At 42.7% G+C, this 23,540-nt stretch overlaps 1 protein-coding gene across 1 annotated transcript; it reads left to right on the top strand.

Annotated features, from left to right (window-relative positions):
• Window positions 1-13,818: 13,818 nt before the first annotated feature.
• LOC121720199 lies at window positions 13,819-23,127 on the top strand. Its single transcript, XM_042106165.1, has 5 exons — window positions 13,819-13,847; window positions 14,930-14,995; window positions 15,545-16,192; window positions 17,906-22,185; window positions 22,527-23,127. Coding segments are annotated over exons 2-5 (4,995 nt in total). The 5' UTR covers window positions 13,819-13,847; the 3' UTR covers window positions 22,528-23,127.
• The last annotated feature ends 413 nt before the right edge of the window (window positions 23,128-23,540 follow it).

Here is a 23,540-nt window from a genome sequence, read left to right as displayed (position 1 = left end):
CAAGATTGGCTGAGTTACAAGGTCAAGTTTCACATCAAAACATAACTGATTTTGTGGGGCTGAACCAGGGCTGAGTGTCGCCGCCCCCTCCCCCAGCCAGCCCACCGCCGCAACCGCCCCTGCCCATCCCACCCCGTCCCACCCTTGCACGCACACATTAGAATGAACTAGATGGAACTTGCTGTCATCAGTTTCACATCAAAAATAAAAGATTGACTGAGATATGATCACACTTGCTGTGATTTAAACACAGAGGTCAAAAATTGACGTCATAGGGTGTGTTGAACTCGGCTTGGCCCAAGGATTCCAATGATACCTCATTTTGCCATTCGGGTCAACAGGTCAAAAGTTACGTCCGTGAACACAAGTCCAACTTTGGCCTGTTGGTGGCGCTAGAACGCTTGAGGTGCCGGCATGAAACTTGGTGAAATGAATTATTGGACTCTCCCCAATTAGTGTGCAAAATTTTATAACTTTTTACCAGACGGTTCTATGGGCTGCCATTGACTTCCATTGCAAAATAATGCGCATCAGCAACTACTGGCCAAAATGCATTTTTGTCAATTACGGTGCCCCCTAGAGGTCAAATGTCACCAAATTTCTTGAGCGTCCTCCCGATGGGGTCTGAGGTACATGTACTAAATTTGGTTTTGATACATGAAAGCGTTGCTGAGATATGAAATCACTTCCTGTTTGGCGGCTTCGCCGCAAATTTCGATTGGCTGGTACAGGTCAATGCTTCTGTCAATTGTTCCGGAAAGCAATGCACTCATCAGGCATGGTCTGAAGATGGTCTGTACCAATTTTGGTGAAGAACAGATGAAATTTGTGACCTGCGAAAACTTGTACGTGTTTTTGATTAAATTCAATATGGCGGCCGAATCAATTACGATGACATCACAAGTTGGCTTGGGTTGGCCTAAGGACATTCAAAAGTAGTACCAGACACCACTAATGGGTTTCAATTCTAAGCACAACTGCTGCTACAGGCCAAAAGGCATGTTTCTTAATTACAGCGCCCCCTAGAGGTCAAAGGTCACCAAATTTCTTGTGCGTCCCCCTGATTGGGTCCTGAGTCCATGGACTAAGTTTGGTTATGATAGATCAATGGGTTGCTGAGATATGAGCTCACTTCCTGTTTGGTGGCTTCGCCGCAAATTTCGAATGGCTGTTATGCGCGAACGGTTTTAGTTCCGAAGACAAAAAGCAATGCATTAATGAGGCATGGTCTGTAGATGATATCTGTGAAGTTTGGTGTCGATCGGACAAAATTTGTGACCTCTGATACGTTTTAAGAGATTTTGATGAAATCCAAAATGGCGGAAAATCCATCATGGCGGAAAATGACGTCATAGGGTGCGTTGAACTCGGCTTGGTCCAAGGATTCCAACGATACCTCATTTTTGACAATCGGATAAACAGGTCAGAAGTTACGTGCGTGAACGCAAGTCCAACTTTGGCCTGTTGGTGGCGCTAGAGCGCGAGAGGTGCCGATATGAAACTTGGTGACATGAATCATTGGACTGTCTCCAATCAGAGTGCCAAATTTCACAACTTTTTGCCAGACGGTTCTATGGGCTGCCATAGACTTCCATGGCGGAATAATAATAATAATAAGAAAACTAACAAACACAATGGTTGCCTCGCAGCTTCGCTGCTTGGCCCCCAAATATAGCTGCAAGCAGCAATGAGGGGGCCAAGCAGTGAGATCAGCAGGCCAGATTAACCATGTAAATCAATGCCGTTGCATCAGACATATAGCCTTAAGCAGTCACAGCAAGTTCCATGCCATACAACCCAAGATTGGCTGAGTTACAAGGTCAAGTTTCACATCAAAACATAACTGATTTTGTGGGGCTGAACCAGGGCTGAGTGTCGCCGCCCCCTCCCCCAGCCAGCCCACTGCCGCAACCGCCCCTGCCCATCCCACCCCGTCCCACCCTTGCACGCACACATTAGAATGAACTAGATGGAACTTGCTGTCATCAGTTTCACATCAAAAATAAAAGATTGACTGAGATATGATCACACTTGCTGTGATTTAAACACAGAGGTCAAAAATTGACGTCATAGGGTGTGTGGGGGTGTGAACTCGGCTTGGCCCAAGGATTCCAATGATACCTCATTTTGCCATTCGGGTCAACAGGTCAAAAGTTACATCCGTGAACACAAGTCCAACTTTGGCCTGTTGGTGGCGCTAGAGCGCTTGAGGTGCCGGCATGAAACTTGGTGACATTAATCATGGGACTGTCCCTTATCAGTGTGCCAAATTTCACAACTTTTCACCAGACGGTTCTATGGGCTGCCATTGACTTCCATTGCAAAATAATGCGCATCAGCAACTACTGGCCAAAATGCATTTTTGTAAATTACGGAGCCCCCTAGAGGTCAAATGTCACCAAATTTCTTGAGCGTCCTCCCGATGTGGTCTGAGGTACATGTACTAAGTTTGGTTTTGATACATGAAAGCGTTGCTGAGATATGAAATCACTTCCTGTTTGGCGGCTTCGCCGCAAATTTTGATTGGCTGGTACAGGCCAAAGCTTCTGTCAATTGTTCCAGAAAGCAATGCACTCATCAGGCATGGTCTGAAGATGGTCTCTACCAATTTTGGTGAAGAACAGATGAAATTTGTGACCTGCGAAAACTTGTACGTGTTTTTGATTAAATTCAATATGGCGGCCGAATCAATTACGATGACATCACAAGTTGGCTTGGGTCGGCCTAAGGACCTTCAACAGTAGTAGCAGACACCACTAGTGGGTTTCAATTCTAAGCACAACTACTGCTACAGGCCAAAAGGCATGTTTCTTAATTTCAGCGCCCCCTAGAGGTCAAAGGTCACCAAATTTGTTGAGCGTCCCCCTGATTGGGTCCCGAGTCCATGGACTAAGTTTGGTTATGATAGATCAATGGGTTGCTGAGATATGAGCTCACTTCCTGTTTGGCGGCTTCGCCGCAAATTTCGATTGGATATTACGGGTGAACGGTCATAGTTCCGAAGACAAAACACCACAACTTTTGTGAGGCTTGGTCTGAAGATCATGTATGTCAAGTTTGGTGACGATCGGACAAAATTTGTGACCTGTGAAAAATTAGTTTCACTTTCACTAAAATTCAATATGGCGGAAAATCCATCATGGCGGAAAATGACGTCATTGGGTGCGTTGAACTCGGCTTGGTCCAAGGATTCCAACGGTACCTCATTTTTCAAAATCGGATCAACAGGTCAAAAGTTACGTGCGTGAACGCACGTCCAACTTTGGCCTGTTGGTGGCGCTAGAGCCCTCGAGGAGCCGACATGAAACTTGGTGAAATTAATCATGGGCCTGTCCCCAATCAGTGTGCCAAATTTCACAACTTTTTACCAGACGGTTCTATGGGCTGCCATAGACTCCCATGGCGGAAGAAAGATGTTAAATAATAATAATAATAATAAGAAATCATAGAAAAACAATGGGGCTTCGCAGCTTCGCTGCTTGGCCCCCAAATATAGCTGCAAGCAGCAATGAGGGGGCCAAGCAGTGAGATCAGCAGGCCAGATTAACCATGTAAATCAATGCCGTTGCATCAGACATATAGCCTGAAGCAGTCACAGCAAGTTCCATGCCATACAACCCAAGATTGGCTGAGTTACAAGGTCAAGTTTCACATCAAAACATAACTGATTTTGTGGGGCTGAACCAGGGCTGAGTGTCGCCGCCCCCTCCCCCAGCCAGCCCACCGCCGCAACCGCCCCTGCCCATCCCACCCCGTCCCACCCTTGCACGCACACATTAGAATGAACTAGATGGAACTTGCTGTCATCAGTTTCCCATCAAAAATAAAAGATTGACTGAGATATGATCACACTTGCTGTGATTTAAACACAGAGGTCAAAAATTGATGTCATAGGGTGTGTGGGGGTGTGAACTCGGCTTGGCCCAAGGATTCCAACGATACCTCATTTTGCCATTCGGGTCAACAGGTCAAAAGTTACGTCCGTGAACACAAGTCCAACTTTGGCCTGTTGGTGGCGCTAGAGCGCTTGAGGTGCCGGCATGAAACTTGGTGACATTAATCATGGGACTGTCCCTTATCAGTGTGCCAAATTTCACAACTTTTCACCAGACGGTTCTATGGGCTGCCATTGACTTCCATTGCAAAATAATGCGCATCAGCAACTACTGGCCAAAATGCATTTTTGTCAATTACGGAGCCCCCTAGAGGTCAAATGTCACCAAATTTCTTGAGCGTCCTCCCGATGTGGTCTGAGGTACATGTACTAAGTTTGGTTTTGATACATGAAAGCGTTGCTGAGATATGAAATCACTTCCTGTTTGGCGGCTTCGCCGCAAATTTTGATTGGCTGGTACAGGCCAAAGCTTCTGTCAATTGTTCCAGAAAGCAATGCACTCATCAGGCATGGTCTGAAGATGGTCTCTGCCAATTTTGGTGAAGAACAGATGAAATTTGTGACCTGCGAAAACTTGTACGTGTTTTTGATTAAATTCAATATGGCGGCCGAATCAATTACGATGACATCACAAGTTGGCTTGGGTCGGCCTAAGGACCTTCAACAGTAGTAGCAGACACCACTAGTGGGTTTCAATTCTAAGCACAACTACTGCTACAGGCCAAAAGGCATGTTTCTTAATTACAGCGCCCCCTAGAGGTCAAAGGTCACCAAATTCGTTGAGCGTCCCCCTGATTGGATCCCGAGTCCATGGACTAAGTTTGGTTATGATAGATCAATGGGTTGCTGAGATATGAGCTCACTTCCTGTTTGGCGGCTTCGCCGCAAATTTCGATTGGCTGTTACGCACGAACGGTTTTAGTTCCGAAGACAAAACACCACAACTTTTGTTAGGCTTGGTCTGAAGATCATGTATGTCAAGTTTGGTGACGATCGGACAAAATTTGTGACCTGTGAAAAATTAGTTTCACTTTCACTAAAATCCAATATGGCGGAAAATCCATCATGGCGGAAAATGACGTCATAGGGTGCGTTGAACTCGGCTTGGTCCAAGGATTCCAACGGTACCTCATTTTTCAAAATCGGATAAACAGTTCAAAAGTTACGTGCGTGAACGCACGTCCAACTTTGGCCTGTTGGTGGCGCTAGAGCGCTGGAGGTGCCGGCATGAAACTTGGTGCAATTAATTATTGGCCTATCCCCAATCAGTGTGCCAAATTTCACAACTTTTTACCAGACGGTTCTATGGGCTGCCATAGACTCCCATGGCGGAAGAAAGATGTTAAATAATAATAATAAATATAGCTGCAAGCAGCAATGAGGGGGCCAAGCAGTGAGATCAGCAGGCCAGATTAACCATGTAAATCAATGCCGTTGCATCAGACATATAGCCTTAAGCAGTCACAGCAAGTTCCATGCCATACAACCCAAGATTGGCTGTGTTACAAGGTCAAGTTTCACATCAAAACATAACTGATTTTGTGGGGCTGAACCAGCGCTGAGTGTCGCCGCCCCCTCCCCCAGCCAGCCCACCGCCGCAACCGCCCCTGCCCATCCCACCCCGTCCCACCCTTGCACGCACACATTAGAATGAACTAGATGGAACTCGCTGTCATCAGTTTCACATCAAAAATAAAAGATTGACTGAGATATGATCACACTTGCTGTGATTTAAACACAGAGGTCAAAAATTGACGTCATAGGGTGAGTGGGGGTGTGAACTCGGCTTGGCCCAAGGATTCCAATGATACCTCATTTTGCCATTCGGGTCAACAGGTCAAAAGTTACGTCCGTGAACACAAGTCCAACTTTGGCCTGTTGGTGGCGCTAGAGCGCTTGAGGTGCCGGCATGAAACTTGGTGACATTAATCATGGGACTGTCCCTTATCAGTGTGCCAAATTTCACAACTTTTCACCAGACGGTTCTATGGGCTGCCATTGACTTCCATTGCAAAATAATGCGCATCAGCAACTACTGGCCAAAATGCATTTTTGTCAATTACGGAGCCCCCTAGAGGTCAAATGTCACCAAATTTCTTGAGCGTCCTCCCGATGTGGTCTGAGGTACATGTACTAAGTTTGGTTTTGATACATGAAAGCGTTGCTGAGATATGAAATCACTTCCTGTTTGGCGGCTTCGCCGCAAATTTTGATTGGCTGGTACAGGCCAAAGCTTCTGTCAATTGTTCCAGAAAGCAATGCACTCATCAGGCATAGTCTGAAGATGGTCTCTGCCAATTTTGGTGAGGATCCGCTGAAATTTGTGACCTGCGAAAACTTGTACGTATTTTTGATTAAATCCAATATGGCGGCCGAATCAATTACGATGACATCACAAGTTGGCTTGGGTCGGCCTAAGGACCTTCAACAGTAGTACCAGACACCACTAGTGGGTTTTAATTCTAAGCACAACTGCTGCTACAGGCCAAAAGGCATGTTTCTTAATTACAGCGCCCCCTAGAGGTCAAAGGTCACCAGATTTATTGAGCGTCCCCCTGATTGGGTCCTGAGTCCATGGACTAAGGTTGGTTATGATAGATCAATGGGTTGCTGAGATATGAGCTCACTTCCTGTTTGGCGGCTTCGCCGCAAATTTCGATTGGATATTACGGGTGAACGGTCATAGTTCCGGAGACAAAACACCACAACTTTTGTGAGGCTTGGTCTGAAGATCATGTATGTCAAGTTTGGTGACGATCGGACAAAATTTGTGACCTGTGAAAAATTAGTTTCACTTTCACTTAAATCCAATATGGCGGAAAATCCATCATGGCGGAAAATGACGTCATTGGGTGCGTTGAACTCGGCTTGGTCCAAGGATTCCAACGGTACCTCATTTTTCAAAATCGGATCAACAGGTCAAAAGTTATGTGCGTGAATGCACGCCCAACTTTGGCCTGTTGGTGGCGCTAGAGCCCTCGAGGAGCCGACATGAAACTTGGTGAAATTAATCATGGGCCTGTCCCCAATCGGTGTGCCAAATTTCACAACTTTTTACCAGACGGTTCTATGGGCTGCCATAGACTCCCATGGCGGAAGAAAGATGTTAAATAATAATAATAATAAGAAATCATAGAAAAACAATGGGGCTTCGCAGCTTCGCTGCTTGGCCCCCAAATATAGCTGCAAGCAGCAATGAGGGGGCCAAGCAGTATAGGCCGGAGTAGCCACGGCGACAAGATAGAACTCAGCAGACACTCGCGATCAACACTTTCAGCAAGTGTAACATCAAACATAACTGATTTTGTAGGGCTGAAACAGAGCTGAGTATTGCCACCGCCTCCGCCAGCCAGCCCCCCCACCTAATCACCCCAGCCCGTCCCACCCCGTCCTGCCCTGCCCTGCCCTTGCACGCACGCATTAGAATTAACTGGATGGAACATGTTGTCATCAGTTTCACATCAAAAAATAAAAGATTGATAAAACACATCAGCAACTACAGATCAAAATGCAATATTGCTAATTGCAGCACCCCCTACAGGTCAAAGGTCACCAAATGTTTTGAGCGTCCTCCTAATGGGGTCATGAATATATGTAGTAAGTTTGGTGATGATACATGGCAGGGTTGGTGAGATATGAGCTCACTTCCTGTTTGGCGGCTTCGCCACTAATTTCGATTGGCTGTTACAGCCGAATGCTTCTGTCAATTGTTCCAGAAAGCAATGCACTGATAAGGCATGGTCTGAAGATGGTCTCTGCCATTTTTGGTGAGGATCCGCTGAAATTTGTGACCTGCGAAAACTTGTACGTGTTTTTGATTAAATCCAATATGGCGGCCGAATCAATTACGATGACATCACAAGTCGGCTTGGGTCGGCCTAAGGACCTCAAACAGTATTACCAGACACCACTAGTGGATTTTAATTTTAAGCACAACAGCAGCTACAGGCCAAAAGGCATGTTTCTTAATTACAGCGCCCCCTTGAGGTCAAAGGTCACCAGATTTCTTGAGCATCCCCCTGATTGGGTCCTGAGTCCATGCACCAAGTTTGGTTTTGATACATGAAAGCGTTGCTGAGATATGAAATCACTTCCTGTTTGGCGGCTTCGCCGCAAATTTCGATTGGCTGGTACAGGTCAATGCTTCTGTCAATTGTTCCAGAAAGCAATGCACTCATCAGGCATGGTCTGAAGATGGTCTCTACCAATTTTGGTGAAGAACAGATGAAATTTGTGACCTGCGAAAACTTGTACGTGTTTTTGATTAAATTCAATATGGCGGCCGAATCAATTACGATGACATCACAAGTTGGCTTGGGTTGACCTAAGGACCTTCAACAGTAGTACCAGACACCACTAGTGTGTTTTAATTCTAAGCACAACTGCTGCTACAGGCCAAAAGGCATGTTTCTTAATTACAGCGCCCCCTAGAGGTCAAAGGTCACCAAATTTCTTGAGCGTCCCCCTGATTGGGTCCTGAGTCCATGTACTTAGTTTGGTTATGATAGATGAATGGGTTGCTGAGATATGAGCTCACTTCCTGTTTGGCGGCTTCGCCGTAAGTTTCAATTGGATATTACGGGTGAACGGTTTAAGTTCCGAAGACAAAACACCACAACTTTTGTTAGGCTTGGTCTGAAGATCATGTATGTCAAGTTTGGTGACGATCGGACAAAATTTGTGACCTGTGAAAAATTAGTTTCACTTTCACTAAAATCCAATATGGCGGAAAATCCATCATGGCGGAAAATGACGTCATAGGGTGCGTTGAACTCGGCCTGGTCCAAGGATTCCAATGGTACCTCACTTTTCAAAATCGGGCCAACGGGTCAGAAGTTACATGCATGAACGCATGTCCAAATTTGGCCTGTTGGTGGCGCTAGAGCGCTCGTGGTGCGGACTCGAAACTTGGTGAAATTAATTCTGGGCCGCAGCCTAATTAGTGTGCCAAATTTCACAACTTTTCACCAGACGGTTCTATGGGCTGCCATAGACTTCAATGGCAGAGGAAAGATGTGTAATAATAATAGGAAAAGCTAGAAACACAATGGGTGCCTTCGCAGCTTCGCTGCTTGGCCCCCAAATATAGCTGCAAGCAGCAATGAGGGGGCCAAGCAGAATAGGCCGGAGTAGCCACGGCGACAAGATAGAACTCAGCAGACACCCGCGATCAACACTTTCAACAAGTGTCACATCAAAATATAACTGACTTTGTAGGGCTGAAACAGGGTTGAGTATTGCCGCCGCCTCCGCCAGCCAGCCCCCCCACCTAATCACCCCTGCCCGTTCCACCCAGTCCCGCACTGCCCTTCCACGCACGCATTAGAATGAACTGGATGGAACATGTTGTCATCAGTTTCACATCAAAAAATAAAAGATTGATAAAACACATCAGCAACTACAGATGAAAATGCAATATTGCTAATTGCAGCACCCCCTACAGGTCAAAGGTCACCAAAGTTTTTGAGCGTCCTCCTAATGGGGTCATGATTATATGTAGTAAGTTTGGTTATGATACATGGCAGGGTTGCTGAGATATGAGCTCACTTCCTGTTTGGCGGCTTCGCCACCAATTTTAATTGGCGGTTACGGGCGAATGCTTTTGTCAATTGTTCAAGAGAGCAAGATATTCATAGGATATGGTCTGAAGATGGTCTGTGCCAATGTTGGTGAAGATCAGATGAAATTTGCGACCTGTGAAAACTTTTTGATGTTTTTGATTAAATATAACTTGGCGGCCGAATCAATTACGATGACATCACAAGTTGGCTTGAGTCGGCCTAAGGACCTCCAACAGTATTACCAGACACCACTATTCCATTTTAATTCTAAGCACAACAGCAGCTACAGGCCTAAAAGCATGTTTCTTTATTACAGCGCCCCCTAGAGGTCAAAGGTCACAAGATTTCTTGAGCGTCCCCCTGATTGGGTCCTGAGTCCATGCACCAAGTTTGGCTTTGATACATGCAAGGGTTGCTGAGATATGACCTCACTTCCTGTTTGGCGGCTTCGCCGCAAGTTTCGATTGGCTGTTACAGCCACATGCTACTGTCAATTGTTCCAAAAAGCAATGCACTGATAAGGCATGGTCTGAAGATGGTCTCTGCCAATTTTGGTGAAAATCAGATGAAATTTGTGAACTGTGAAAACTTGTTCGTGTTTTTGATTAAATCCAATATGGCGGCCGAATCAATTACGATGACATCACAAGTTGGCTTGGGTCGGCCTAAGGCCCTCCAACAGTATTACTAGACACCACTAGTGCATGTTAATTCTAAGCACAACAGCAGCTACAGGCCAAAAGGCATGTTTCTTAATTACAGCGCCCCCTAGAGGTCAAAGGTCACCAGATTTCTTGAGCGTCCCCCTGATTGGGTCCTGAGTCCATGGACTAAGTTTGGTTATGATAGGTGAATGGGTTGCTGAGATATGAACTCACTTCCTGTTTGGCGGCTTCGCCGCATATTTCGATTGGCTGTTACGGGCGAACGGTTTGAGTTCCGAAGACGAAAAGGAGTATCTTTTGTGAAGCTTGGGCTGAAGATCATGTGTGTCAAGTTTGGTGACGATCGGACAAAATTTGTGACCTGTGAAGTTTTAGTTTCACTTTCACTAAAATCCAATATGGCGGAAAATCCATCATGGCGGAAAATGACGTCATAGGGTGCGTTGAACTCGGCTTGGTCCAAGGATTCCAACGATACCTCATTTTTGACAATCGGGTCAACAGGTCAGAAGTTACGTGCGTGAACGCAAGTCCAACTTTGGCCTGTTGGTGGCGCTAGAGTGCTTGAGGTGCCATCATGAAACTTGGTGACATTAATCATGGGACTGTCCCTAATCAGTGTGCCAAATTTCACAACTTTTCACCAGACGGTTCTATGGGCTGCCATTGACTTTAATGGCGGAATAATAATAATAATAATAAATATAGCTGCAAGCAGCAATGAGGGGGCCAAGCAGTATGGGCCGGAGTAGCCACGGCGACAAGATAGAACTCGGCAGACACCCGCGAGCAACACTTGCAACAAGTGTCACATCAAAACAGCTGATTTTGTAGGGCTGAAACAGGGCTGAGTTATTGCCACCGCCTCCGCCAGCCAGCCCCCCCCCCACTTAATCACCCCAGCCCGTCCCACCCCGTCCTGCCCTGCCCTGCCCTTGCACGCACGCATTAGAATTAACTGGATGTAACATGTTGTCATGAGTTTCACATCAAAAAATAAAAGATTGATAAAACACATCAGCAACTACAGATCAAAATGCAATATTGCTAATTGCAGCACCCCCTACAGGTCAAAGGTCACCAAAGTTTTTGAGCGTCCTCCTAATGGGGTCATGAATCCATGTAGTAAGTTTGGTTATGATACATGGCAGGGTTGCTGAGATGAGCTCACTTCCTGTTTGGCGGCTTCGCCACCAATTTCTATTGGCTGTTACGGGTGTTGATGTGTTATGTTGTGGTGTTTTGATTATTTTTCCGTTTGCCTTGACTTTGTTAAAAAATTCTTGCTTGCATTTGGTTGTTTAAAATAAAGTTTACGATTTCTTTCGATCTTTTCTCAATCATGTCTTGTTTTGGGGTTGATGGAATTGGGGAGGGGATAGTTTGGGTGATGGCTTCTAGGCAGAAATTGAATAGCTTTTTATATCCTTAGGCTTTATTGCTGTGGTTGTAGTCTGGTTGTGCTTTTAGTCTAATATTGTCTTGAAGTAGGCTAGACCTGGCCCGCTTTTGTGGTGATTGCGATCTCGATAACTATAGCCTCAATAGAACTGATAAACTTAGGTCACCCTTGCCTTATTGAAGTAAGTTTCATGAAGCATAGGCTAATATCAACCCTGACTGCGTGTTTGAACGTGACCAGTGACACAGAAGTGATAGCCTTCGGGGTTGTAAACTGACTTGTTTTAACAGCCTGCCTTTTAATGGGCAAAAGAGAAAAATACAGGGTGAAAAAGCACTTGGAAAATGTGTTTCTTTTTTTTTGTTTGCGTGATGTCTGTAGCATTGTTATTTCAAATGGTCAGCGTTTTGTACTAGACCTATGTCCTTATAGTAGGGTGTAGGCTAAAGAATAGAAGTCTAATGTAAAATCTGGTGCTTTCATTTAGCTGGTAACTGAAATGTTCATTTTTAGTAATTTCATTACTAAATCAAATCGGCTATTGTCAGACGCTCCGATATTCAATTGCTCTTTGGGGTTTTAATGAAACGGCTACAAACTGATTTCATTACCAAAAAAAAAAGAACCAAAAAAAGGAGTAAAAAAAAACATTGAATGTTACAATTTCATTTCATCCACTGTGTGGATGGTACATTTGGTTATCTTTTGAATATTTTGATATCAGGGGATGGCAAATTAAGTTGAAAAAGTTTAGGGACTTTTATTATGACGATTAACATCGAATAGTTCGCCCGTGATCACGAACCTTCTTCCTTTTCGGTGATTGCTGGCTGAAGGTAAGACGTGTGTGTAATGTCTCGTGAAAATTAATTGATATGTCGGTATATTTGGTTTTGAGGTATTTATAACAGAATAAACTCACGAAAATATTAAAATATGTTTAGCTGATGTGCCTCTAGATAGCCACCTTTGTTACATTTGTTAACGTGTTCGTGTCACACTATGAACGATAAACTCTACAGGGCAGGCAGGAAAGGTAGCGGTTGTGTAAATGTGAATTTGTAACGTTAATAAATCAAAAATGTTAATCAGATTGAAGCAGGCAGTGTCTTGAGAACTGGCTGTTATCTCATGAACAACGTTGTATAGTCGAATACAGTCAAAGGTTATTATTACTGGGACGATGCTTCAGCCATGCTGTAGGCTAGCGCTGTTGGATAGCAATTAACCTTGTATTGTAATTGAACTCACATCTGCTTCTTGAATAGCAGTGTGTTAGAAAACGTGGTACATTACTGTGAAGTTGGTTGTTTTTGAGTCATCTCCGTTAGGAATGCAAGTTCACGTTGTTTACTTGCTATTGAAAATCAGAGGCAGACTCCTAGCAGTGTTTGCAGCTAACAGGAGAACATAACGTTAGCGAGCTAAGATGAGTTGATGTTGGATGTTGGCTCAGCAAGACCGCTTGCGAAGGCAGGCAAGCATGTGTAATTCTTAAGAAATACAGTTATTTAATTAATCTTAAACAGGTGATGTAACCTAGGTTAAATTGGTGTGGTTTGGCAGCAAGCATTCAAACGCGAGGGGGGAATGTTTCTGGCGGCTAAATATATTGCTACGAGGGTAAGTTATGGCTAAAAGACTCTTGAACTGGCGTAGCTGCTATTGCAAAAGGTCACACAAGGCGACAAGCAATTTCGTTGCACGCGACCTGGTCTAAATTATTGTTTTCTGGAGGCTATATTCAGTTGTCGAACGGCCTATTGTATTTTTGATGGTTTAATTAAATGTATGACGTTTTTTTCTCTGACCACCAATGCCATGACTATTATGAGGTGTCTCGTTTGGGTTTAGATATGGGACTAGATGTATACTTTGGTGTTAATACTCTTGAATGCAATGTCATACAGTCCTGTATGATAAGAAGTTTGTGTGTTTACAATGAAAATATGCATGTTTTATAATAAAACATATCTATGAGTTATGAGGCTGTCAGTAAATGTTGAAGGCATAGTATACAGATTTCATCCTGGCTCAATACAGAATGTGGCAGGTCCTGCATGTCTTTTAGGTAGCTAATTTGCTAGTTTTATACCAATTTAACAATTCTGCTAGTTTTCATGTTAACTGAATGTTTCAAGCCTGTTTATGTATACATTGGAAGAATTCATTGGTATATTTTAAGAATGGTTACAAGCCAAACCACACGTTTGTAAGTTTAAAGTACATTATCTGTCATTGTAAATGCTAAGTTTGTATCTTTCATAACCTATATATATATTAAATATTTTCCAGATTTTGGATTGCTTTTTGACATACTAAAGGTAAGTGTTAAAAGTTTCAGGGCTTTTATGTTGCATACTATCACATAAACAGTACAACTTCTAGGGAAATTTAGAAACTTTTATGCTGCATTGACAGATACATTAGTTTTATTTATGTCTCATATGCCTTGTACTTTAGGTCAAGAATGTGCATGCCTAACTCTGTAGCTGTAAATGTTTGCAACAGGTTCCATTTCATGGTACTTGTGTGTATGTGCCTAGTGGTATGTAACAATCCTCCAGATGTCAATTCGTTTTGCAGATTAATAATAGCTATAAAGTGACATATCACCCCTTTTGATGAATGCAGTGTGGGCTACCCTTGCACATGAAGTCAAAGAAGCAAAATTGTAGGTTGTGGAGAGATGCTGTAGCACAAATTGTGATAGTATTTCTGATCAATTTGGCGCTGTTCTGTTTAAGGATGTAAGCTAAATGGTGTTACTGAGCCACCACTATTCAATGTTCATGTTCAGGAACAGCACTGAGGTGGGATAGGTTGACACCTGAATGTTTATTTTTATTTTGTTTGTTTGTTTTTAGGTTAGCGTTTTGATTGATAAATATTAGATATATTTAGATATATTTACATCATATCCTTATGATGTAAATATGTACATTGTTATTGCCTGTTCGACCAGGCTTGTGCAACAGGATGTAGAATTACAATTTGAATTAAAGGAAGTAGAATTAAAATTCATATGCATAATTTAAGGGTAGTGTTTAACAATGAAGTTTCACAATATATGTCAGATATGATCGCAACAAACACACAACTTATAATTGACAACAGTAACCAATTACATTTCCAAACTAACCTTCCCAAAACTGAATGTATGTGAGATTCAACACATTTGTCCTGTTGTGTGTTGCCATGAATTGAATTCCACTTCCTGTCATTCCAATTCAAATTCAACATTCTGTGGGGTGGGGCCAATTCAATTCAAATTCCAATTCATTAATTGAATGTAGGCCAATTCTAAAATTCGGAATTGTGCACAAGCCTGCGTTCAACAGAACTGATAAAAATATTTCAGTGTAACTGTATGAGATTTCTGATGTGTTTTCTGTGTGTTTTTCAGATGGCGCCTCCTAGCAAGCGGTCCAGGGCGGCCAAGAAGAGACAGGCTGACTTGAGGTCCACTGAGGTCAGGCTGTTGAGCTTAACTATCTGTCCTGATGTATTATGATTGTGTGTTTAATAGGAAACATGTAATGTTGGACACATTTGATATGTTTCTCCCAATTCTTATTTACAGTAGTTTTTATGTTTGCTTGAAATATGCCCTTACATTTTGAATGTATTTGATTTTAATGAAGGATGTGCTGCATGTCTAATTTAAAGGAGAAATCCAGCGAGTTCTTACATAGATCTACGTTTCTCAAGTATTGTCGGTACAAAAAATGAAAACGTTTGTTTTTACCGGTAGCTGCTGGTTGTAGCAACTCGAACTAGGAAAAACTGATTGTTTTGACTTTGTTTCATACCAACAGTACTCAGTGACCCATGAGAAACGGAGACCTATGTGAAAACTCGCCATATTTCCTTTTAAGAAGTTGCTGAATATTTATGATCTAAATATATATACATTACTGTTCTGAAAGTATGAGTATATTAGTTGCTTTAATGATGAAATTATTAAAGAAGTATGATATGTTAGACTTGGTAACCTTATGATGGGTTTTCTGTGTTACAGGTGCCGTGCAAGAGGTCCCCGGTGGCGCAGGTTGACTTGGTCTCCTGTGACGAGGTTGGGCGTCCTCGTAAAAAAGCCCACACACAGTCTTCGGACGCTATACAGTCTTCGGACTGCCAGTTACAATGCCAGTTACAATGCCAGTTACAATGCCAGTTACAGTCTTCGGACGCAATACAAGCAAACTCTACCAACTCTCAAACAAACTCTACCAACTCTCTGAATATGTGCCATGACAATAATGCTACTGATTGTTGTTCTTTGAATGAATCTGTTGACTTCCCAGAGAGATCTGTGCTGATGGGGTCTTTTCATCAAGGCGATTCACGGTTTGGAAATGTGCGCAACAAGCAGTGTGGTGCCATCAGTTTGACTGCTGTTTTGAAGTCCAAGATGAAGAACGTGTGGAGCTGGGAAACTGGAGATCTTGATGATGTTTTGATTAAGGGAACTGTTCTTTACAGGTCAATGAGTGCACAGGGTAAAATAAGAGACCAAGGAAGGGGTTACATTGCTGTGTCTGAATTGCCTAGACAATATGAAGTGTGGAATTGTGATTTCTCAATAAACTTTGCTGATTCTTACACTGGATTTATTCAGGTTGATGACTATGACGATGCTTTACGTGATGTTGCCATGCCTTTTGATGTAGCACTGCAGCGTGCGCTGTTTAGCAATGATGCTTGTTTGTTGACCATTTGTGCTAACACATGTGCTGTAGTGAATGCAGGAACAAGGTTTGCGTTTGTTGATTCACACGCTAACAGAAACGTCAACCAGAAAGGTGAGAGGACAAGTTGTGTTGCATACTTCAGCTCTATACACTCCCTGGTCACATTTGTTTACGACTTTGCACGAGCTTTTGGCATAAGCACACCAAGGTTTGAGGTAACTGGAGTCACAGTAATAACTAATGCCAACGCCCAGATGGACGATTCAACGAGCTCTGCAAGTTGCTGTCCACTCTACAGCGATGTGGTGAAGCGTAAGCCTAAAGTGTGTGAACGAGTTGTAAGTGGGTCGTCTACAGTTGCAGCTAATTTCACAAGTAGCACAGAATGTTCACAGACCATACCAGACACAAATGCTTGTTCTAATGTAAACAGTAGACCACTGTACAGTGACGTTTTGAGACAAGTTCCCAGTAAGGGTGTTAAGCGAAACAACATTGCAACAGACGATGTCATTCTTATTGATGCAGGTGCGCACGAACAGTCTTTTCAACCTTTACAGTGTGATGTGCAAGCAAATTATGTCATTATAAGTGATATAAGATTTCACAAACAGGCTTTTAAACCTTTAACTCGTCAAGACCAAGATGCACTGTGCACGCGTTTAGAGCTTCAACATGAAAATGTTGATTTGAGCTTAATGGCAACCATTGATCTCGATGACATGGGATCTCCCTGTAAGATAAAAAGCATAAAACCTGATGGGAATTGCTTTTACCGTAGCCTAGCCTTTAGCATTTGTCACAATGAAGACAAGCATTTGAAAATAAGACGGGCTGTCGTGAAACACCTTCAGAGAAACAGCGCCAAATTTGAAACATATCTGAGGGAAGAATACACATCTGTGCAGGATTATGTGAGTAAATCAAGAATCTACTACTGTGGTTCATGGGCAAAAGAGATTGATATTTTTGCTGCTGCTGACTTATTGCAAACAACTATATTTACTTTCAATGATGGAAGATGGAATATGCACAGACCTACAGACTCACAGACATGTAGAGAGAATTGCATTTATTTAAATCACACTGGCAGTCATTATGAGGTTGTAATATGTGTTCAACACAAAGATGCAAGAAGTTGCGCAGGAATATGCCAGCCTGTAAAGATTGATGACAAGTTGAGGTCAACACGAAAAAGAAAGCTGAACGATGAATCAGAAAATGTGAAAGCAAAGAAAGATCGCCAGCGATATCACAATGACAGCGATTACAGAGAGAGAAAGCGTGCACGTGTTCGGAATAAGTATACATCTGATCCTGAATATCAAGAATTGCTACGTGACTACTCTAAAATGACATATAGGAAAAGTGCTTCCTTCCAAGCAATGGTACGCGAGTATTCTAGTGTCAAATATAAGACAAACAAGAGCTTTCAGACTTATGTGCGTGATTACTCCAAAGCCAAATATAAGACAAACGGGCCATTCCAGAATCTTGTCCGTGACTACAGTCATACAAAATACAAGAAAAACATTGGATTCCAGAACAAAATTAAAGAGCATAATAAGTGGAAGTATCAAGAAAATGAAAACATCCGTGTAAACAAAATCAAAAAAGGTTGTGAAAATTATTCAACATGGCAGAAGAAACAGGGAGACATTGATTTGGCTATTGATCATTTTCGTCAGGAGGTCAGCCGTGGTCCTGAATATGTATGCTCAGTCTGTCATCGTTTACTCTTCAGGAAGCAGGTGGTTGAGTGTAAAAGACATTACTATGAAAGCAAAGGAGCAGAAGTGGCTGCATTGGCTAATAGATGCATAACATTGCAATATTTACATGTGTGTGATGATGAATGTGAACAGAAATGTCATTTGTCTGATAGTCCATTAAGCAAATTATGGATTTGCCATACATGTCATCGTAAAATACTTGGAGGAAAACTTCCCGAAGAGAGTGTCACAAACAACATGCATTTGGATGATATTCCACCGGAACTTAAATGTCTGAACTCTTTGGAACAACATCTCATTGCACGTCACATTCCCTTCATGAAGCTGTTGTGTTTGCCTCGAGGCCGCCAGAGAGCTTGCCATGGTCCTTGCGTCTCTGTTCCTGTTAATAACACAAATGTGACAAATATACTCCCAAGAAATGAATGTGATGACAAGATGATAAGAGTGAAACTGAAACGCAAGTTGACATATAAAGGTCATTACGAGTACATGTATGTCCACACTGATCGTGTCAGAAATGCACTGAGGTATTTGATGGCAAACAATAAATGGTATGGTGATGTGACTATGAATGACGAATGGGTAAACTCTCTGAATGGCACTGACCAGCATGAGGAAAGCACCAAACAGGAAACACCTGCTAACAGTGATGATGACAATGTTCCTGAAGAGCAAGCAGAGGAAGATGTGACTTATATCAAAGACCAGAATGGGCTTTTGTCAGATACATCATTACAACCTGTCGATCTGGGTTCAGAGATCATTGATCAGAATTTTCAGGACATACTTAATGTGGCACCAGGTGAAGGTAACAGTCCAGTGAGGCTGCTGTCCGATAAAACCAACGAGGCAAAATGTTTCCCTGTTTTGTTTCCATCTGGTGGACCTACATTCCATGATGAAAGAGAGTCCAAAATAACTCTGTCTCGGTATCTGAATACACGCATTCTGAATGCAGATGGGCGTTTTGCACAGAACACAGACTTCATTTTTTACGCACAATACATATCAGAGGTGCATCAAGTTGTATCTGGTGTATCAGTGGCGTTACGCAAAGGTGGCGGCAACTCCCCTCTGAAAGACGCATCACCAGACATGTTGTTGAACTCAGACTCCTTGGGTAAAATATTGCGCAATGACGAAGGATACAAGTTCTTACGAGGAATTCGTGGCACACCTCCATACTGGATGTCAGTTCAGAAAGATTTATTTGCCATGATAAGACAACTCTCCATACCCACATTCTTTGCATCTTTTAGCTCTGCAGATTTGAGATGGCCTGAAATGCTGAACTCTATTCTAAGAATAGAAGGTAAACAAACGTCTGTTGACGATCTTGACTGGTCTGACAAATGTGGACTCATACGCCAAAACCCTGTGACAGCGGCAAGAATGTTTGATCACCGATGGCATTGCTTTCTCCGTGATGTAATCATGTCGCCAGCAGAACCCATAGGGAAAATAAAGGACTACTTTTATCGTGTTGAATTTCAACAACGTGGTTCTCCTCATGTCCACTGTCTTTTTTGGGTTGAAAATGCTCCCAAGATTGATAAAGAGAGTGATGATGAAGTGGCACAGTTCATAGATACATACATCACCTGTGAAATTCCACCAGAAACAGATGCAGAGCTTTATGAGGTTGTGAGCAGCGTACAGAGGCACAGCACAAGACACTCTAAGACTTGCCGCAAGAAAAACACAGTGTGCAGGTTCAACTTCCCACGGCCACCATCAAGCTGTACTTTCATCACAAGAGGCGGTAACTGTGAGGACTTGAATGGCAATGATGACAATACAAGTGCGAGTGCAATAATAAAGAATGTTAAAACTGCGTTGACCATGCCTGACATGGATTTTGATACAGCCGATGCATTTTTTGAGTCTCTTGGGATAGATCAAGATTTGTTTGAAAAGGCGTACAACATATGTTCCAAAAAGAAAAGCATTGTCCTGAAACGAAGTCCTGGAGACATTTGGGTGAACCAGTACAACAAAGACTTACTCCGTGCTTGGCAAGGCAATATGGATATCCAGTATGTCACAGATGCCTTTTCAGTTGTGGTCTACATACTGTCGTACATCACAAAAGCAGAACAAGAAATGGGTTTGCTCTTACAACGTGCCCAAGACGAGTCAATGAATGGCAACCTTGATGCAAAAGCAGCATTCAAACAGCTTGGAAGTGTATACCTACACAACAGAGAAGTTTCAGCCCAAGAGGCAGTTTATCGATTAACACACATGCACTTGAAAGAATGCTCTCGCGACGTACAGTTCATTCCAGTTGGTGATAATCCTGTTAGGATGAGTTTACCTCTGCATTTACTCCAAAGTAAAGCCCAATTCCAACAGTGTAATGATGAAAGCAGCATTTGGATGACCAATGTGGTTGAGAGGTATAAGAGCAGACCCCAGAATGCACAATTTGAGGATTTATGCCTGGCCAGTTTTTGTTCTGAATACAGAGTTCTACCAAAGTCACAGGTTCCGGCTGAAAGAGATTCACATGACATTGTACAGCTCAACAACAACTGTGGCTTTGTGAAACGAAGGACCCGAACTGAACCTGCTGTCGTGAGGTATCCCAGATTTTCTCCCACAAAAAACCCCGAAAAGTACTTCCATTCATTGCTGCAACTGTTTTTGCCTTACTATGAAGACTGTCACCTCAAACCGCCCCAGTTTGATACATATGAGGATTTCTATAAAAATGGTGCAGTGAAATGTGGTGTTGATGTTCAAAGAGTGCAGTCGATTGTGGATACCAACAAAGCTTTATTTGAAAAAGAAAGTGATGAGATTGACAGAGCTAAACAGTTGCTGGAAGACAAAATTGATCTAGAAGATGCCTGGGCTCAGATATGTCCTGAAACAGAAAGGGAACGTCTTCGTTGTTTGAATCTGATGAAAAAAAAGGTTGTAGATGATGAAGGTGATGATGATGACAAACTCATTCCTGACCTGACAGCAAACCCACAGACTACATGCACTTTGGAAACAAATCATGTGTCAATGCCCAGACAAGATGCATTACATTTATTGCGATCATTAAATGAAGAACAGTCTGCCATATTCTATGCTGTTCGTAAGTGGTGTTTGCAGAAACTGTTTGGACAAAATCCTGAACCATTGCGATTATTCATTACTGGTGGAGCAGGAACAGGGAAAAGCCATTTAATCAAAGCGATACATTACGAATCTACCAGGCTGTTGTCACAGATTGCTGAAAATCCTGAGGATCTCACTGTGCTTCTAACAGCACCTACAGGAGTGGCTGCATATAACATTGGTGCTGCAACAATTCACAATACATTCTCCATTGGTGCAAATGTCAAACTGCCATATCAACCACTAGGTGATGAGAAAGTCAATTCTTTGCGAACCAAAATGGGCAGCTTGCAAATTCTGATCATTGATGAAGTGTCCATGGTCGACCACCGTCTTTTGGCCTACATTCATGGTAGACTGCGTCAAATTAAGCAGACTGGTGATTATTCCTTGTTTGCCAAAGTTTCCCTGATTTGTGTGGGTGATTTTTTTCAACTCAAGCCCGTGAAAGGCACGCCTCTTTTTGCTGAAAACAAAGGAGCCAACCTGTGGGACAACAACTTTGAGGTTGCAGAACTGACTAAAGTTGTTAGACAAGAAAATGCAGCATTTGCGGAAATGCTTAATCGTCTCAGAGTCCGTAAAAAGAACGAACCTCTCACCGACTGTGATGTTCTCACACTGAGGCAGCGTGAAACTGGTGAGGAATCTACAGACATTCATGTGTATGCTACAAATGCAGAGGTTGATGAATATAACGTGAAGAGACTGCAAGAGACCTGCCCAGACGCAATCAGCATACGTGCTCAAGACTTTGTCCGAAATCCCAAAACTGGAAGAATGGAACGGAAATTTGGCTTTCACACAAAAGTTTTCAACTCTTGCTTGCCTAAATGTGTTTCCTTGGGTGTTGGAGCAAGGGTCATGTTGAAGAAAAACATAGATGTGTCTGATGGCCTTGTCAATGGAGCATGTGGCACAGTCGTGGAAATCATTCAAAGTCAACAAGACGATGACATGCCTGCAGCTATCCACGTGGAGTTTGAAGACCCTAATGTAGGAAAGATCCAGAGGTCAAAAGCAAAAAGGGTTTCTGAACGTTCAACGATAGTGGAAGTGCAAGAGGAACAAGTGGCTAATAATGGTGGAGTACGAAGGCAACTGCCGATTAGCCTGGCCTGGTCAGTAACTGTACACAAATGTCAAGGGCTTACTGTTGAAAGGGCTGTTGTATCACTCAAGAAGATCTTTGCTCCAGGGCAAGCATACGTTGCATTGAGTCGCGTGAGAACTCTTGGTGGGCTGATAATTGAGGACTTCAAAGAATCTGCCATATTTTGTGATAACAAAGTAGATTCAGCTATGAAAAGCTTGCCTGAGTTTAACTTTGGAATGTCTGTTTTATCCAACATGAACCCTGTGTGCACAGTAGCACTTCACAATGTGCAGAGTTTGAATGCTCACATTCAGGATGTTCAATCCCATAAAGCCCTCATGAATGCTGACTGTATTTGCTTAACAGAGACGTGGCTCAATGTAGACACTGATGAAGAGCCACAACTTCCAGGATACGTCTTCAAACACAATCCGAGAGGAAACTGTTACAATGACTCCGAGCCAGCCTTTGCAGCGCTGAAACAACAACAAAGAGGTGGAGTTGGTCTGTTTTGTTCAGAAAACGTTGACGTGCAGGTGTCAATTCCAGAAAGATGCAATTTGGAATGTCTGTATTTTGAAATACCACATGCAAATTTGACTGCTGCTGTGTTGTACAGGCCCAGCTCTTATAAGATTGACATGTTTCGAGAACAGTTATTACAGGTCATCTTTGAACTTGAAAAGCATCCTGGGAGGAAACTCATCATGGGAGACTTCAATGAGGACATCTTTGTATCGTCTACAATTCTCAAGTTATTGGAACGGCATGGATACACTCAACATGTGCAAGCAGCCACAACTGAAAAAGGTACATTAATAGATCATGTCTACATTAAAGGCACAGAAGATGTTGTTGTTGAAGTTGTGCAGACATACTACAGTTTTCATGAAGCGATACTGATCTCACTGTTGTAATGTTTTCTGTGATTAATGATATTTGTCTTTGAATAGGTAGGCATTTATATTCTGGCTGTTACACATGACGTCATTATGAGTTCACTTCATATTCCGTCCGCTAAGTGGGGTTTGGGTGGGTGGGTGGTGGCAAGGAGAGAGCATAACACTGGACGGTCCTTGCAAGGGATGGGAGGGGTATGGGGGCCATTTTCCAAAAGAAGTTGCAAATAACGGTAAAGATATACAGATGAATATGTAAATATCAGGGAGCTATACAGTTGATTTATTATATAGGCAACTAACATTTTTTTAAAGTCAGCGGACCATTCCTTAATTGTCTAAAGCATTTTAGACTATGTCTTGTTAATGTTTGTCAAATTATTTCATTTTGGTTACATTACACCACCATTACACAAAGTTATGCGTAATGCATTTAAATGCTAAAAAGAGTCCAAATTAAAGTTTTAATTAATGGACAGAC

This window comes from Alosa sapidissima, chromosome 1 (assembly GCF_018492685.1).
Source record: "Alosa sapidissima isolate fAloSap1 chromosome 1, fAloSap1.pri, whole genome shotgun sequence".
Lineage (NCBI taxonomy): Eukaryota > Metazoa > Chordata > Actinopteri > Clupeiformes > Clupeidae > Alosa > Alosa sapidissima.
This window is presented reverse-complemented; position numbering and strand designations above follow the sequence as displayed.

What these genes read in the sequence shown, in the direction of transcription:
- LOC121720199 (XM_042106165.1), top strand. Translation starts at nt 14,930, where the DNA reads ATGGCGCCTCCTAGCAAGCGGTCCAGGGCGGCCAAGAAGAGACAGGCT. An exon ending in CTGACTTGAGGTCCACTGAG is followed by an intron (nt 14,996 to 15,544) that starts GTCAGGCTGTTG and finishes TCTGTGTTACAG; the next exon opens with GTGCCGTGCAAGAGGTCCCC. An exon ending in ATGTTGCCATGCCTTTTGAT is followed by an intron (nt 16,193 to 17,905) that starts GTAGCACTGCAG and finishes CATTTTCGTCAG; the next exon opens with GAGGTCAGCCGTGGTCCTGA.